This window comes from Semicossyphus pulcher, unplaced genomic scaffold (assembly GCF_022749685.1).
Source record: "Semicossyphus pulcher isolate SPU_LCO1_2020_fin unplaced genomic scaffold, fSemPul1.0.p SCAF_14, whole genome shotgun sequence".
Lineage (NCBI taxonomy): Eukaryota > Metazoa > Chordata > Actinopteri > Labriformes > Labridae > Semicossyphus > Semicossyphus pulcher.
This window is the reverse complement of record NW_027211648.1, coordinates 10095532-10109487: the sequence shown is the minus strand read 5'-3', so window position 1 is coordinate 10109487 and position 13956 is coordinate 10095532. Positions and strand designations below refer to the sequence as shown.

The 13956-nt window shown below is 40.5% G+C and overlaps 1 protein-coding gene across 1 annotated transcript; it reads left to right on the top strand.

The window, feature by feature from the left end:
• Positions 1 to 4124: 4124 nt before the first annotated feature.
• LOC138591510 (TLE family member 5-like) lies at positions 4125 to 13710 on the top strand. Its single transcript, XM_069662133.1, has 7 exons — positions 4125 to 4473; positions 6372 to 6469; positions 8149 to 8212; positions 8547 to 8591; positions 8678 to 8740; positions 8936 to 9010; positions 9947 to 13710. The coding sequence occupies exons 1-7, from the start codon at positions 4447 to 4449 to the stop codon at positions 10184 to 10186; spliced, it is 612 nt and encodes a 203-aa protein (XP_069518234.1). The 5' UTR covers positions 4125 to 4446; the 3' UTR covers positions 10187 to 13710.
• Positions 13711 to 13956: the final 246 nt, after the last annotated feature.

Below are 13956 nucleotides of genomic sequence, written 5' to 3'. Positions count from 1 at the left end.
CACAAAAATTCTGTTGTCGGTTTTTTGCATTGTTAATTTCCAGTTTTTTGAGGCTTGCTTTGATAGTGCCAGTGAAGTGCAGATATACTTTTTTGGTCTTTGACCTTTTCTACAGGTGACTTATCCTTCATCCTCATTAAGGGCTATCACAGTGCATCAGACAGTGGGGAGTGGAGTACAGGACCACAGTGAACCAAGTCATCCACTACTAATCCTTGTTTATAAATGGAGATTTCCTGCAGTATGTGCTATAAGAAGTATAGGCAGGGTGTTAATGCAAACATAAGGTGTGTGTATAGAGAGTGTACCAACACTAAGCAGTTTTCTTCATGTATTTCTTTATGTATTTGGCCCTTTGGTGACTTAAATGGACCCAGTGTCTGGCTCTCAGACTTTCACTACTTCTTTGTTGGTATCACAGTGTACCCTGTAATACCTCATTCAGTATAAAACACACTTATTACTCGATTACACAACTACCAGGACAAGTATTGCATGTTTCCCCAAGTATTTGACTTCTAGCTGATAGCCAAGTAATGACCATGCTCGTGGCTTTGCATGTTTTTACCCATTAACCACAAACGTCATCATTTTTTTTTGTTGCACCATTTCAGCAGTTTATAACTATCCTCCTCTGCACGCAGCTGTTGGTTTCCATTCACGCCAGCGAGGTTTGATATGTAACTTGCGGCGTTTAACTTGACACTAAGAGATGATCTGTACCACAGTTGGCATGAAGTCATCTTTTTTTAAATGAGAACAAAACTCTCGGTATATGAATTCCCTTTTCAACCAATCAATGCATTGCAAAGCTGCGTTGTCATTGGACCAAACTTAAAAGGAAAACAGATGTAATGTAAAGGACAAATGTTGCCGTTCAGTGGCTGCCAAATAGCAGCTTTTATTTCCGCAGGAACGTGAAAAAAAATGGTACACATTCAAGTCAGTGTCTACTGGTGTATTCCTGTATTCCACACTAAGCTAAAGTTATTTAAATCCTTTAATTTTTTGGTAACATGAGATGTGGATTGCTGTATTACTAAATGCCATGTCAGGGATATGTCATAACCAAATGAATGTTACAATTCCTGCAAAGAAGCTCAAGTTAATTCGGATCAGATATCCCAGGCGAGTGCCTAATTGCTTAATAAATGGTTGATATTGGCCCATCGACAACCTTATGATTGTCTGTTTTCAACAACTAAACGTCACTACAGTGGGTCTAAAACTAGTTCCATGTTATTTAAAGTATTTTTTTTATTTTTTTTGGATGAATGGGAATCAAAGCTGCAAAACAGAGCGACTCAATCAAAGACTTGTAATCAGTTTGAACACTATCAAAGTTAATGGGGCTAAAATATATCTATATTTTTAAGCCTGTGTGGTCCTTAACTGCCATTTTGTCTGCTGAGAACGACACTAACTTTAACGGTAGAAGCAGACGGCCAACAGTCATTAGGCTAAAGAGGGCCTGGATGCTAGTTCTTGAGGTGGGCCCAGTATGGATACCCAAGTATTTATCAGTAGTCGTATTACTGTGTGTTGATCACTTTGATGGTGACAAACCATGTCGTATTATTAGACTTAACACTACAACTGTGGCACATGGTAAAGGGCTGGCTGTAAGTTTGGGGTTTGGTTAGTGTGTTAGCAGCCCAGTGTGTTTTATTTTGACATGTAATCCCGACATTTAGAAATGAGCTGGAGAGAGGCGCGAGGCCGTTTGTATGAAACGTCTCATTCTTGTATTCGTGGCCGTTTTGAGCGATGACCAGTGCAGAGAGAGAGAGGATTGGATTTTAACTATAAAATGATATTATTTGCACAATACTTTTTTTTTTTATTCACACATTTGATCGATAGATATGTATATGAGCTGAAGAGAGGAAAGGCAGTCTGTGTTTAATTTCTGCCTGTTTTTAGCAAGAGAGAGGCTTGGTTGTTCACTACAGCTCCCTTATTTATTGCCTTGAATAAAGCAAGATGGCGCTGCTAGCCCGTTTGTGTAGGCTTCGGAGCGTGCTCTGTGGCCTTTTGGGCAGCCGCGGTTGTGTGTTGTCCCTTCCCATGGGCTTGTTGGAATAAGCGGAATCAAACTTATCTCTTGGCCATCAGAGTGGAGTCATTGCATATTCAAATCTCTCCCCCTTTTTTTGTTTCCACTTCCTGTTTAAGAAAACATTACCAACACTGTTATGTAGGACCACTTGATTTATTTCTCCTCACTCCAATGAAACCTGAAGGTCAATCGTGTAGTGGTGTATAAAAATGCTGTTTCTTTTTTTCTTTTATTTTGTATGTAAACCAAATGTAAATTATGTATTATATTGAGTGTGCCAACCCCACTCTCTCTAGAGCCAGGCTCTCTCTAAGTGCCAACGCTGTGGTCATCATCAAAGGACCACTACCTGAGATGGTCCCCCCCCCACCCCACCATCCCCCTTTTTAAGTAAAACACAACGGAGACTAAAAGGATAGATGATTAAGAACACACAAAGACTTTATTCTGTATTTAAGATTGAAGATTTAAAAGATAATCTGCTGTTTTTTAAGAAACTGTAATTATAATTGCATGTGCTGTTTATTTTGTGTTGGAAGTGAGGGCTTTGATGTTTTCATTGAAGCAGAGCCCTCGATGAAGGGGGGTTCAATCAGTTGGTTATTATCGATTATTGATTTACATAACTCTTGCCATATTTTTTTATGTGTTTCATGTATTTGTTTCAACCACTGTTGCCTGATCCTCATTCAAACATGAACATGACTTATGATCATTGCCGCCTTCTAAGAGAGAAACATAATGACAAGGTATCTGTTTTAAATTGAAATAAATTTGTTCCTATACTTGCTCACGGTGTCTGTGTTGAGTGGGTTTCATGATTATGTGTTGTGATAAGTTGTAAATGTAGATCTAAAAGCATTGCCATTATAAAGTTTCAAATTTAACAAAAACTCTTCCGTGGGATGGATAGGTTTCCTAGTTATACTCTGTTATTCCCCAGCTGAAGGAAGGGAAATGTCTATTCTTTGGGAGGTACGAATCATCCAAAATGTAGTAGTAGTAGTAACAAAAACGTATACATTAAGGAGCTTTAAATGTCTATAAATTGTGTGATTCTTCTGTGATTTTCTTTCTTTTCTCAGGCTAGAATGTCATAATGTATTTAATTTTTTTGCTGTGCATTAGGGTTTTACTGGTTGGGACAAAATTAAGCAGCCAGTGAGACCTGCCTTTTGTCTGCAATTGACCTCCCTCTTCCTCTAATTTCCATTGCATATCTATCCTCTGGGTTCAGTTAAGGTGAAGGTTACTTTTAGGGTCGGTATAAGGGGATAGTTGAATCGAACACCACATTAAGAATCATCCAATTCTGGTTGAAACAAAACCTTATTTAATTCTAATTAACAATATAAAGTAAAGTATTGAAAGCAAATTATGGTACAGGGCGACATTATGATAGGAAGCAACCTCTTTATAATTAGGGCTGCAAAATTAATCAAAGCCTTTAGCAAAATGGCATTTTGGCCAAGTGAGGTATCAAAGCTAGAAAGGCAATTTTTTTGATCAAGATTAAAGTATGTGTTCAAAACAGCATTTTCATGAACTACTGCAGTGCTGCAAAGATGTCTACAAGTCTTGTTCTCCAGAGTTAGAGAAAATAAATGTCTGTTTGGCTAGGTTAGGGCTAACCAAAACAAATACAAAAATTGTCCCATTATCGTAATTTTAATATTGTTTTCAGGTAGGTCTGAAAGAAAGATCATTTTTAATCCTGTTAAAATAATCCCGGTCTGAACTTTTTGTCCATATAGTGCTTAATAGTACCTTTCAGGTTGAGACAGAACTTAAGTGATTTAAATTCCATAAAACAACACAATTGATAAAATCATAAAACGCCATCAATGCACAGGTGCCCTGATGTACTTTGGGGGCCCATTCCGGCTGTCTGTGAATCCTAGTTGTTGGTCCAGCCCGGGGTCGCAGCAGCTCTGTCTGCGGCCCTGCCTGCCTCAATGAGCGGGTCAGTTCAGCTCTGTGTCACACGGGGCGCCCGCTCCTCCGCTGCTCGGTTTGTGTTCCGGGTGATGCTGCTCTTCTCTTCAAAGCAAAGGAAAGTCGGGGGCTCATGTGTCAACATCCAGGATTTCCCCGGGGAGGTGTAACGTTAACGTTATTCCAAAAAACCTGATGTTCCTTTGAAGACCGTTTTATTTGTGTGAGCCTGTTTATCCTCGGAGGAAGCGGGTTTTCTCACCGCAGAGAGCAGAAGACGATCTCCGGCTCGTGCTGCTTTGACGTTAGCTAACGTTGTTCTAAACGATGACAGAGTACAAAGTGCGAACAGCGTCTCCAATCATTTAATAATATCTGGGGAGCTGTTAGCTTAGCCAGCTAGCCTGGTAATTCGATTAGACCAAGGAAACACGGCGAAACACACTGCTGACATGATGTTTCCTCAATCAAGGCACTCGGTGAGTTGGCTAGTTAAACTTGTCCCAGTGGGAAACTAAACACTGAGCAGACTGAGCTAATGCTAACTAGCAACCGCCAGCTGATACTAGCTGTGCTGGCTGCAGGTAGCTGTCAGCTCGTCTCACAATGCCAGACCTCTCTACATCTCCTCACGACGTTTAGACTGTTACAGTGGGGCAGACAAAGCAGCTTGAAACTTGAAAATAATGTAGATACTAGCTACAGCACTTGGTTACCTTTATTAGGCTGAAAACACAGTCGGACGTTAGCTAGCATATAGGCAAAACAGCTAATTGATAAGGGTTGAGTCCATGAGAGCAAGTTACTCTATGTTGGTTAGCTTCACTTTTTCACTTTGTCTTTTGTCAAACCAGATTGTATAAATGTAAGGCTGCAGCAAATGTGTATAAAAAAGTTGATGAAACTATTTGCAAACAGCGCAACAAGATTTTATCTCTAAAAGGATTTACAAAAACTGCTGCGAATACTGGGTTAAATTTCGATTAGATTTTGCTTAAATAAGCTGCAAGAAACAGAAGTGTGACGAAAAGATGTACATCAAAATGAGACAAATAAGTGCCAGTAAGCTGCAGGTAAATCATTGCATATCAGTTATTTCCAGATTAATTGCGTTAAGTAGCTAATGTAAACCACCAGTAGGTGAAAAAAGACTTCAACTGAAGCAAAAGTTGAAAAACTTTAACGACTAAACGATTAATCTTAGAATATGTTTAAAATATATGAGGATGAGTTTATTTTAGCTGCAGCTATCTTTTTTTTTTTCATCGCCATTTATTAAGCAAATTGCTATCGAGCAAAAGCCAAGACTCTTCATTTACCATTATTAATTACTCGAAAAGCATTAAATCTCTCATCAATAATTCAAATACAGGAAGATTACATTTATTTTGATCTACTAATTTAAGGTTGGCAATGTGAAATGGTGAATTTTCTGCAATTTGTTGTTATAGTAAATGTCTGAATTATTTCATTTCTGTCTGTGTCTAAAGGTTATTTTTAAGATCAATCAATCCAACTATTATGTACTTTTTTAGTGTTTGAAAATAGAGCAACATGCCTATCAAACATTGGCCAGAGCCCAACGCGACTGCAGTTGTTTTAAAACAATTCATTGATTCCTGCCATTCAAGTAATCAATGGATTGGCTGACGCTTTCAGCACTATTTAACATGTAGCACACGGATGCATTTTGGATGCACTGCACAGAGTTTCGACCTTCGTGTAACCGGGTGACTCCATCCGCTCTGCTCCGTCCCATAATCCCACTGGAGACCTCTTGCCCTCGTGCCACTTATTTAGAGAGTAATGAGGTTTAGGGCACAAGATAAACCCTGGATTACAGCTTTGGTCTGATGGTTTAAGTGTAGTCTATACATATCCAGACTTCTAATGCAGACTCTAAATACCTCTCGCATATGGTCAGCACGGGCGCGCATTAATCTTTCCTTCTGTAAACACTTTTCCTCAATCACCGCACACTCTGCGGTCCTGCAAAGAGTTGTTCCACTATGTTTTTCTAAAGACAGATGTAGGTTATTAATTTGTCAGGACAGATGTGGCAGAAAATCTGTGTTTTCAGATAATTAACTCAAAGTAATATTAGCGGCTCTAAGTTAAACTTGTTTTTCTTCCCTTTATCTCATCTAATGCTCTTCAATCGGACCTGAAGCCCAGTTTAGGCTGACCTTCACTTTAGCTATCCTCTCAAAGGGTTAATCCCAGAGGTCAAACTGCTGTTTCTAAACAAACCGGGGCATTAGGATACACACACTCATACAGCACTCATGTTCAGGCTATGTTTGTGCATCCAAAGTGTGCTTTCAGTTTCATTAAGGCCTTTTTATAAATGTAAAAATGATCCTGTTCTGTTTCTCAGGCATCCTCTCAGTCCAGTCAACCTCTCAAGTTCACCACTTCTGACTCCTGTGACCGCATCAAGGATGAGTTCCAGTTCCTCCAAGCACAGTACCACAGGTATGCAGCTACGCAACCAAACAAACACTTAATATAAATTTAGTCTGAAACCTTTTCTTGTTCTCCTTGTTTTCCCCGCAACTCATATTAAGCAGGGATTTGAGTTCCCTTTCCTTCTGCGTAAGAATGGGAATTGGGAAAAGGTTAGAAGTTCTCCTATCTGTCAGATTTGTTTACCTCTGAGCTTTTTAATTCCTTTTATTAATGCCAACATGTTTCACTGACAGTTGTGCACAACAATGACCTTAAACTTCTGGAAACTGACCACAAAAAGGAGTCATGGCAGAGAGAAAGAAACGGTCGGAAGTGGTGCTTCATTTCACAAATACAGAGCAACACCAGTGCTAGTTTTAATGTCTGTAACATGACAATCTCAGATCCCATCGTCTATATGGCTTCTGGGGACAACGGTGAACATGTTGGGCGTGTGGTTTAGCCAGCGGTTAGCAACAAACAGCTTCCAGTCAAGAGTTCCTTTTCTGTGTGCTGCACCGTTTACAGTCCAGTTAGCAACTTGAGAAGCAACTGTGTGTTCAGATCAAAAGTGTAGCGAATTTCGCCCCTGTAGATATGCCAGCACAGATAAACACTGTCATTAAATCCCCCGGAGGAGCGCCCGTTCATCTGTTTCTGGTGAGTCTCAGCTTCACTGTAAATAGTGAGTTACACAGAGGCTGCACTAAGGCTTACTGCAGCGGTATGAACCCGAAAAAGAACCCGTTTTTCTGGTGATTGACTTTAATTAACGGGTCTTAAGTTTGCCAAAATCTCAACATCATGATGCAGGTTAGTAAAAATTTAAAATGAAGCTTTGTCAGGTCTGTCCTCCAGAGGAGGAGAAAACTACTTTTAAAATGCTCGTTTGTTGAACGGAGGTCGGATCGATCATTTCTGTTGCATTCAAGGAAGTCGGGGAATCTGAACGGCTTTCGTGACACACCATCAAGGGAGTTTATCTCAGGTTGAATTTTTGATCTAGAACAGACTGTTAGCTGTTAGCATGCAGATGTCTGTTTATAGAGATTAATAAGAAGCTAAATTGTTGTTAGGTAGCCGCTGATGGGAGCCGGGATGTCATTACGGCGCATTATGTTCTGCCTGCTTTTGCTTTCCACACGTCCTGCTGATACATGATTGGTCAATCTTACTCGGACTACATACGTACTACAAACTGAAACCAGAACACTTGCCATCCCTTAAACTCACGTCCCTGCCTACAGATTCTACACTTCAATGTAGAAAGCAACATTACCAATGAAACAGTTGAGTTGATGGTGAAAACCTGTGCAGGGGTACTTTTTCTCCACATAGAAAATTGATCATGAATCAGGAATAGACCAGACCAATGAGCAGGATTGATGATGGCATTGATATCAATAAATCCTTTCCCTACTTCTGCTATAATCTACACTTTGAGCTCCGTTTTTCACTTTGCTGAAAGCCTTTTTACAATTATGGGTAGAAAATGTTTGTTATTGGTATTTGCTTAAAAAAGCAAGTTAAAAAGTAGATGAGAGGAATGGATATAATGTAAATATGAACGTAGAGCCTGCAGGTGATCAGCTTAGCATAAAGAAAGACGTTGTTGAGTAAGCACAACTCCCAAAATGCCAGCTATTCCTCGACATGAAGAGACACATGCTGACTTTTAATTCTTTTTTATTCTCTTTTTAACCCAGTTTGAAGTTGGAGTGCGACAAACTGGCCTCTGAAAAGTCAGAGATGCAGCGTCACTACATCATGGTAAGTATCGCTTTAATGCTCGCCTGATCATTTTATGATCTCGTCACATAGCAACCAGCGTTGCTTAGTGTTGAGTTTTAATCACTGTAGATCCAGCACACGCCAGGAATGTCTATATAATGTCCGTTTATTACTGTAGTCCGAGTACATAATGTCCAGTGTGTGAGCAAACGGCAGCACAGCATCACTCATCACATGATCAGTTAAGGATATACACTTCTCAGATAGATGGAAGATTCTTAGTTCGTGTGCAGGTGTATAAAAATGCACAGACAATATAAACCTAGCTCGTTAGTTTATTATAACGTTTGTCTCCTCCCTCTTTGTTTTGCAGTACTATGAAATGTCCTACGGGCTGAACATTGAAATGCACAAACAGGTAAACACTGTCTCAGATTTTGACGAGTAAAAGAAGGATTCATCATCGGAGTTTAATGCTCTGAACAATTTCTTTTTTCTTTTCAGGCTGAAATAGTGAAGAGACTGAACGGGATCTGTGCTCAGGTGCTGCCTTACCTGTCACAAGAGGTAAAGACACTATGACACGCATGGATATGATTGGAAAAGATGCACGCTGTACTGTAATCAAACCATTTTCCTTTATGTAATCTACATTCTGGTTGTTATTCATCAGTGCATTCTAACTCTTGCCTACTCTATTCTTTATGTCACATATGATAGGTCTTTGAATGTAACATTGTCCAATCACGTCCCTTGTTTCAGCATCAACAGCAAGTCATGGGCGCCATTGAGAGAGCCAAGCAGGTCACGCCCCCTGAGATGAACTCCATCATACGGGTAAGCTTTGAAGTGAGGAAAGTACTTTTTTTATTCCCACATGTGTTTATTAGAGAAGTTAGGATCACGTCTCCACAAAATCAAATGTATAGTGTAATTTGTTTTGTTTTTTTATAGCAGGAAATGTGTCATAAAACTAGTGGATTTAACCTTAAAAGAAGGTTGTTAAAACATTTACGAAAAAATATCTAGCTAGCTGGGGCTGCACGGTGGTTCAGTGGTTAGCGCAGTGGTTAGCTCTGTTTCCTCACAGCTAGAAGGATCCTAATTTGAACCCTGGTTGTGTATCTGTGTGGAGTTTGCATTCTGTGCAAACGTGGGTTCCCTCCGGGTACTCCTGCTTCCTCCCACAGTCCAGAGACATGCTCGTTAGGTTCATTGGTGACTCTAAATTGCTCGTAGGTGTGGATGTGAGCGCGAAAGGTTGTCTGTCTCTATGCTTCAGCCCTGTGATTGACTGGTGATCAGTCTAGGATGTACCCTGCCTCTCGCCCAATGACAGCTGGGATAGGCTCCAGCCCCCCCGAGACCCTGAACAGGATAAGTCGTATAGAAAACGGATGGATGGATCTAGCTAGCTTGTTAGCAGCCACTATAAAACTAGCTAGCCAGGAAAGCTATTATGACAGAGTAGCATGTCAGTGACTAACTAGCATGTTAACAGTTAGCTTGCCAGCTATGATAGTTCACCAGCTAATCATGCAAGAAGTCACGAGTAGTCTGCTAAGTATAGCTCTTTGGGGGATACACTTTTATGTGTCACTTTCTGGTGCAAGCAGGAGGATGATTCATGGCTTCAAAGTGTCTTCAAAGTTGCGGGGGAGTTTACAAAGATATCAAAGATCAAAATCAGTTTCATGTTATCATGTTTATGTATGTATGTATGAAAAAACTTAACTCATGAATTCACAGCATCTCTACCATGTGTGTTTTCAGCAACAGCTCCAGGTGCAACACCTGTCCCAGCTGCAGGGCCTGGCCCTGCCGGTGACCCCGCTGCCCCTGGGCCTCACCCCTCCCACCCTGCCAGCCGTCTCCTCCAGCTCTGGCCTGCTCTCCCTCTCCTCCATCCTGGCCAACTACTCACACGGCCAGGCCCAGGTGGTGAAGGACGACAAGGCCCGGGACGCCGCTGAGAGAGCGCCGAGAGGAGAAGACGGGGACAAGTCAGACTAGTGCCGTCACGGGGAGACAGTTTGGAGGGGGGGTAAAAGAAAGGTAAAACTGTAACTGTAAATGGAGATTGATGTAAGTCTGGCTGCCTGTCTGTTGAGTGTTGATGTAGAAGAGTAACTGCAGGGATGATGACGAGCAGAGGAGTTAAAACTTTTTGGATGTGCAGAGAAAGAAAACTGCTGAATGGCTGAGAGTGAAAGTTAAATGTTCTTATTATTTAGCGGTAATAGACTCAGTTCAGGCTTCTAGACTTTAAATAGATGCTTCTTTTTTTTAGTGAAAGCCGCTGTTGTCGGGCTTAACCAAGATAAATGTTTTCCCGTTCAGAGTGAGAGCTGAGAGTGAAAGCTAACAGCAGTGTCCCTTACATGCATCTGCCTCACACAGGTTTATATTTCTTCATATTTTTTGTAATCAGATCTATTTTCTGTGTTTTTTTTTTGTTCGTGTCCTTTAAGTCCATCTGATTGTTTCCTCCTGGCCCCTGTCTGCCGGGCTCAGTAAGCAGTTCCTTTAGTTCCTTTAGCTCCTGTCCCTCCTCTCATTACTTTAAAAAAGCTCCTTAATTTTCCTTAAAATTGAAAAATGTTGACAGGAGCTGTTTGGACAGTTAATATCATTCATTTACGTACTCAGAGCCAAATTAAATCTCAGTCTGTTGTTAGGTGGGAAGTTTTAAAGGGACATTTCACTTTCCTTTAAACATAAGCCACATGACCCTTTTTGTTTCTTCATACGACCAACCACTGGAGGAGTTACCTTTCGCTGTGTACCTCAGTCCCACATAAACGGGATTATATAACATTAAAAACCTATAGTTTGTACAAATGGTAGTATACCCATCTTTAGGGTTAATTTGTGTCTCATAGGCCTAGCTGCTGCCGCCGCTGCTGCTACGCGCGCTACACAGCATGGACCAGGACTCGTCTTTCAATGAAAAGCTCTGAAAAAAATCGACTTTATTTTGACATGTTGTTTTCGTAAAGACTAATTAGACATTCAAAAATGTGTCTGTGTGTGCTCGAGTGAATGATCAGAGAGAAGACGACACTTTTTTTTTCTTAAAGCACCTTTTTGTATTTTCCTCACCCCTCCCTCCCCCGCCTGCTTCTGCCCCTCCCTCGTACTCATCCGCTCTTGAACTGACCAAGGCAAACTTCAACAGGATCTAAACTTCAGAACCAGACGGTTGTAAAAGACAGATGAGTACCGTGTTTCTGCAAGTTAGCACACCTGTTAGCACACCTGTTAGCACCTGTCTTTTCCTCTTTAATTTGGTGTGATTCCCTGTTTTTTTTTAATTTTCCTCTTGTTTTAATGAAGAATGTGTCCAAGGTGAGTTGCTAAAGCTCTTTAAGCAGCGATTCTCACAGTCAGAATTTGTGCTGTCGACCACACAGTTGTTTCCTGTTGCAAAACATCTCTCCTGTTTTAAATCAAAGCTGTGTCCCAATTCCTCAATACATGCCTAATTAATATAGTACATACAGTCTACACGGCTTGTTAATAGTTTTCTTGTGAACAATAAATGAAATACACCTGAAATGACTCTGAATCCATCTGCGTTAGTCTGACGACCCTATAGCCTCTGGGAGCAACGGTGAACATGTCGGGCGTGTAGCCAGCGGTTAGCGATAAACGACTTCCAGTCAACACTTCCTTTTCCGTGCGCTGCATTGTTCACAGTCCAGTTAGCAACTTGAGAAGCATCCGTGTGTTCAGATGCGAATCTCGCTTTCCAGATTTTTCACAAGTTTCATTTCTTGGTTCATTACATCCCTCGGAGGAGTTGTTCATCTGTCGGGAAATCTGAACGCTGAACGGATTGTTAGCTGAACTCGCATCAGATATAGAGATTAATAAGAAAGTAAATCGTTGTCAGATGAGCGCTGATGGGAGCCGGAGTTGTATCTGTAGTCATCGATCTTTTCTTTGTTTGTTCAGCCGTAGTAGATTAATGTTTAAACCGGAAGTGCAGCCGCTTAGCTCCGCCTACCCTCTCTGGCAGACCAACCGCCACAGACACCCAGTCCATAAAAATACGATATACTGCAAATGCAACTCATTCAGTGATAGAAAGTGACTTAAAAGACTTTTATTTAAATGAACAAGTTTGGGATTGTTACTTTAAATTATTGGAATAATTAGGGAAAAATGTAGGTTTTTGATCTAGAGGTTCAAATATGTCCTGCAGCAATCGGCCAGGAGGAGGTGAGACGGATTGCGAGGTTTGAACTTTTGCATTATATTTCAGTCTTTGATTCTTAATGAGAATTTCTACCAGGGGACGCTGTCTGAAAGCACTGCAATCCCAATATTTGGACAATAATCAAAGAGAGAAATAAAATCCCCTCCAAACTGACTTCTATTAATAAAGTAGTTGGTGATTAATTTAAAGTCCAATTTAATTGGCAGTATCTCTCTAAAGTCGCTGTTTAATCGTCCTCCAATGAAGCGAGTATTGTATCATTCTTTGTAAGTTTAAAAGTGTTCAGTATGTAGATTTCTTTCCACTAACCTTAAAGGTTAGATATCAAATTGTTTGCAGTTAGTATGTAGTTTGGAGTCGGGACACAGCTGAGGTATATAGTCAGAAGAAGAATTGTTCATATTTCGGCCACCAGAGGGCAGCGGAGATCTCTTATTGATCATTAGTATGAACTTCCTGACATCTACTGAGTGTTTAAAGAGAGTCTACTCTTCACCTTATCATCACTGCAGCTCTCTCCTCTCTCTCCTTATCTCCTGACCTTTCTGTTCTTCCCCTGTAATGTGAGTGCTGTCCAGAGCTTTGACAACCCACCTTTTAATGTCTGAGCACGTCCAAAAATCAGAGCTTCAACCCTTTTTTTTTTCTCCTCTGTATTATGATTTGAAAAGCACTTAAGTCGTGGCTCGGTGCTCTTTTGTGTTTTTGTCTCTCTTTTTTCTGTCTGTGCTAGTTTGGGGGAGATCTGACCTCAGCGTATCGAGTGTGAGAGCTCTTCACGCTGACGTCAGTCTCTGTAGAAAAACCTCCTTTGGCAAAACTCAGACATATGAATGGTATGTGTGTTTGTTTTTGCTGTGAAGGGCCAATTTGTATACATATGAATATATCAATATACATATTTTTTAAAGCATTTTTGTATGTTTCAAAGCTGCTTTTTAACGTGTGTGTATCATGGAAGATTTGGTGTTGTATGTGTGCTTTACAAGCCTACAGTTAAGAGAGGCACAATGTTGTATACCATGTTGTTTTTCCTGTTTTTCCTCCCATTCTCTCAGTAGGCAGTAACACTTAACATTGTTTTCTAGGTTTGTAAATGTTTTATCTTTTTTTTTTTTTTTTTTTTTTCTTTTTTTGTGCAAAACAAAAACCAGTTTCATGTGTTAATGAACACAGTCTCATTTTAAGATACCTGGGGCAAAAAAAAAACAAAGATGTAAACAAGCAACTGTGTACTCTAATGAGAATGAATCAACCTTTTAGCAGTAAGGAAGCTTCTCTGGTGCCTTACAAATAAAAGACGTGATTGAGAGTGCTCATTTGTGTTGGGTTTGTTACTGTGTGGAAAAAGGACTGAAGCAATCTGAAGGACGGAGCTGCAACTTTAAAGGGCATCGACATCCCTTCAACACCGTCTCATTGAAGCTCATGAAAGGTAGCTTTTTGAAGCCGGATAAAAACTGCAGTTTGTTCCTCTGCAGCTTGATGAAATAATCTGTGGTATGAGGGTTGACTCGGATACAAATTAGCGCTTTGAGGGATGAACAAGCAGAGTCATGGT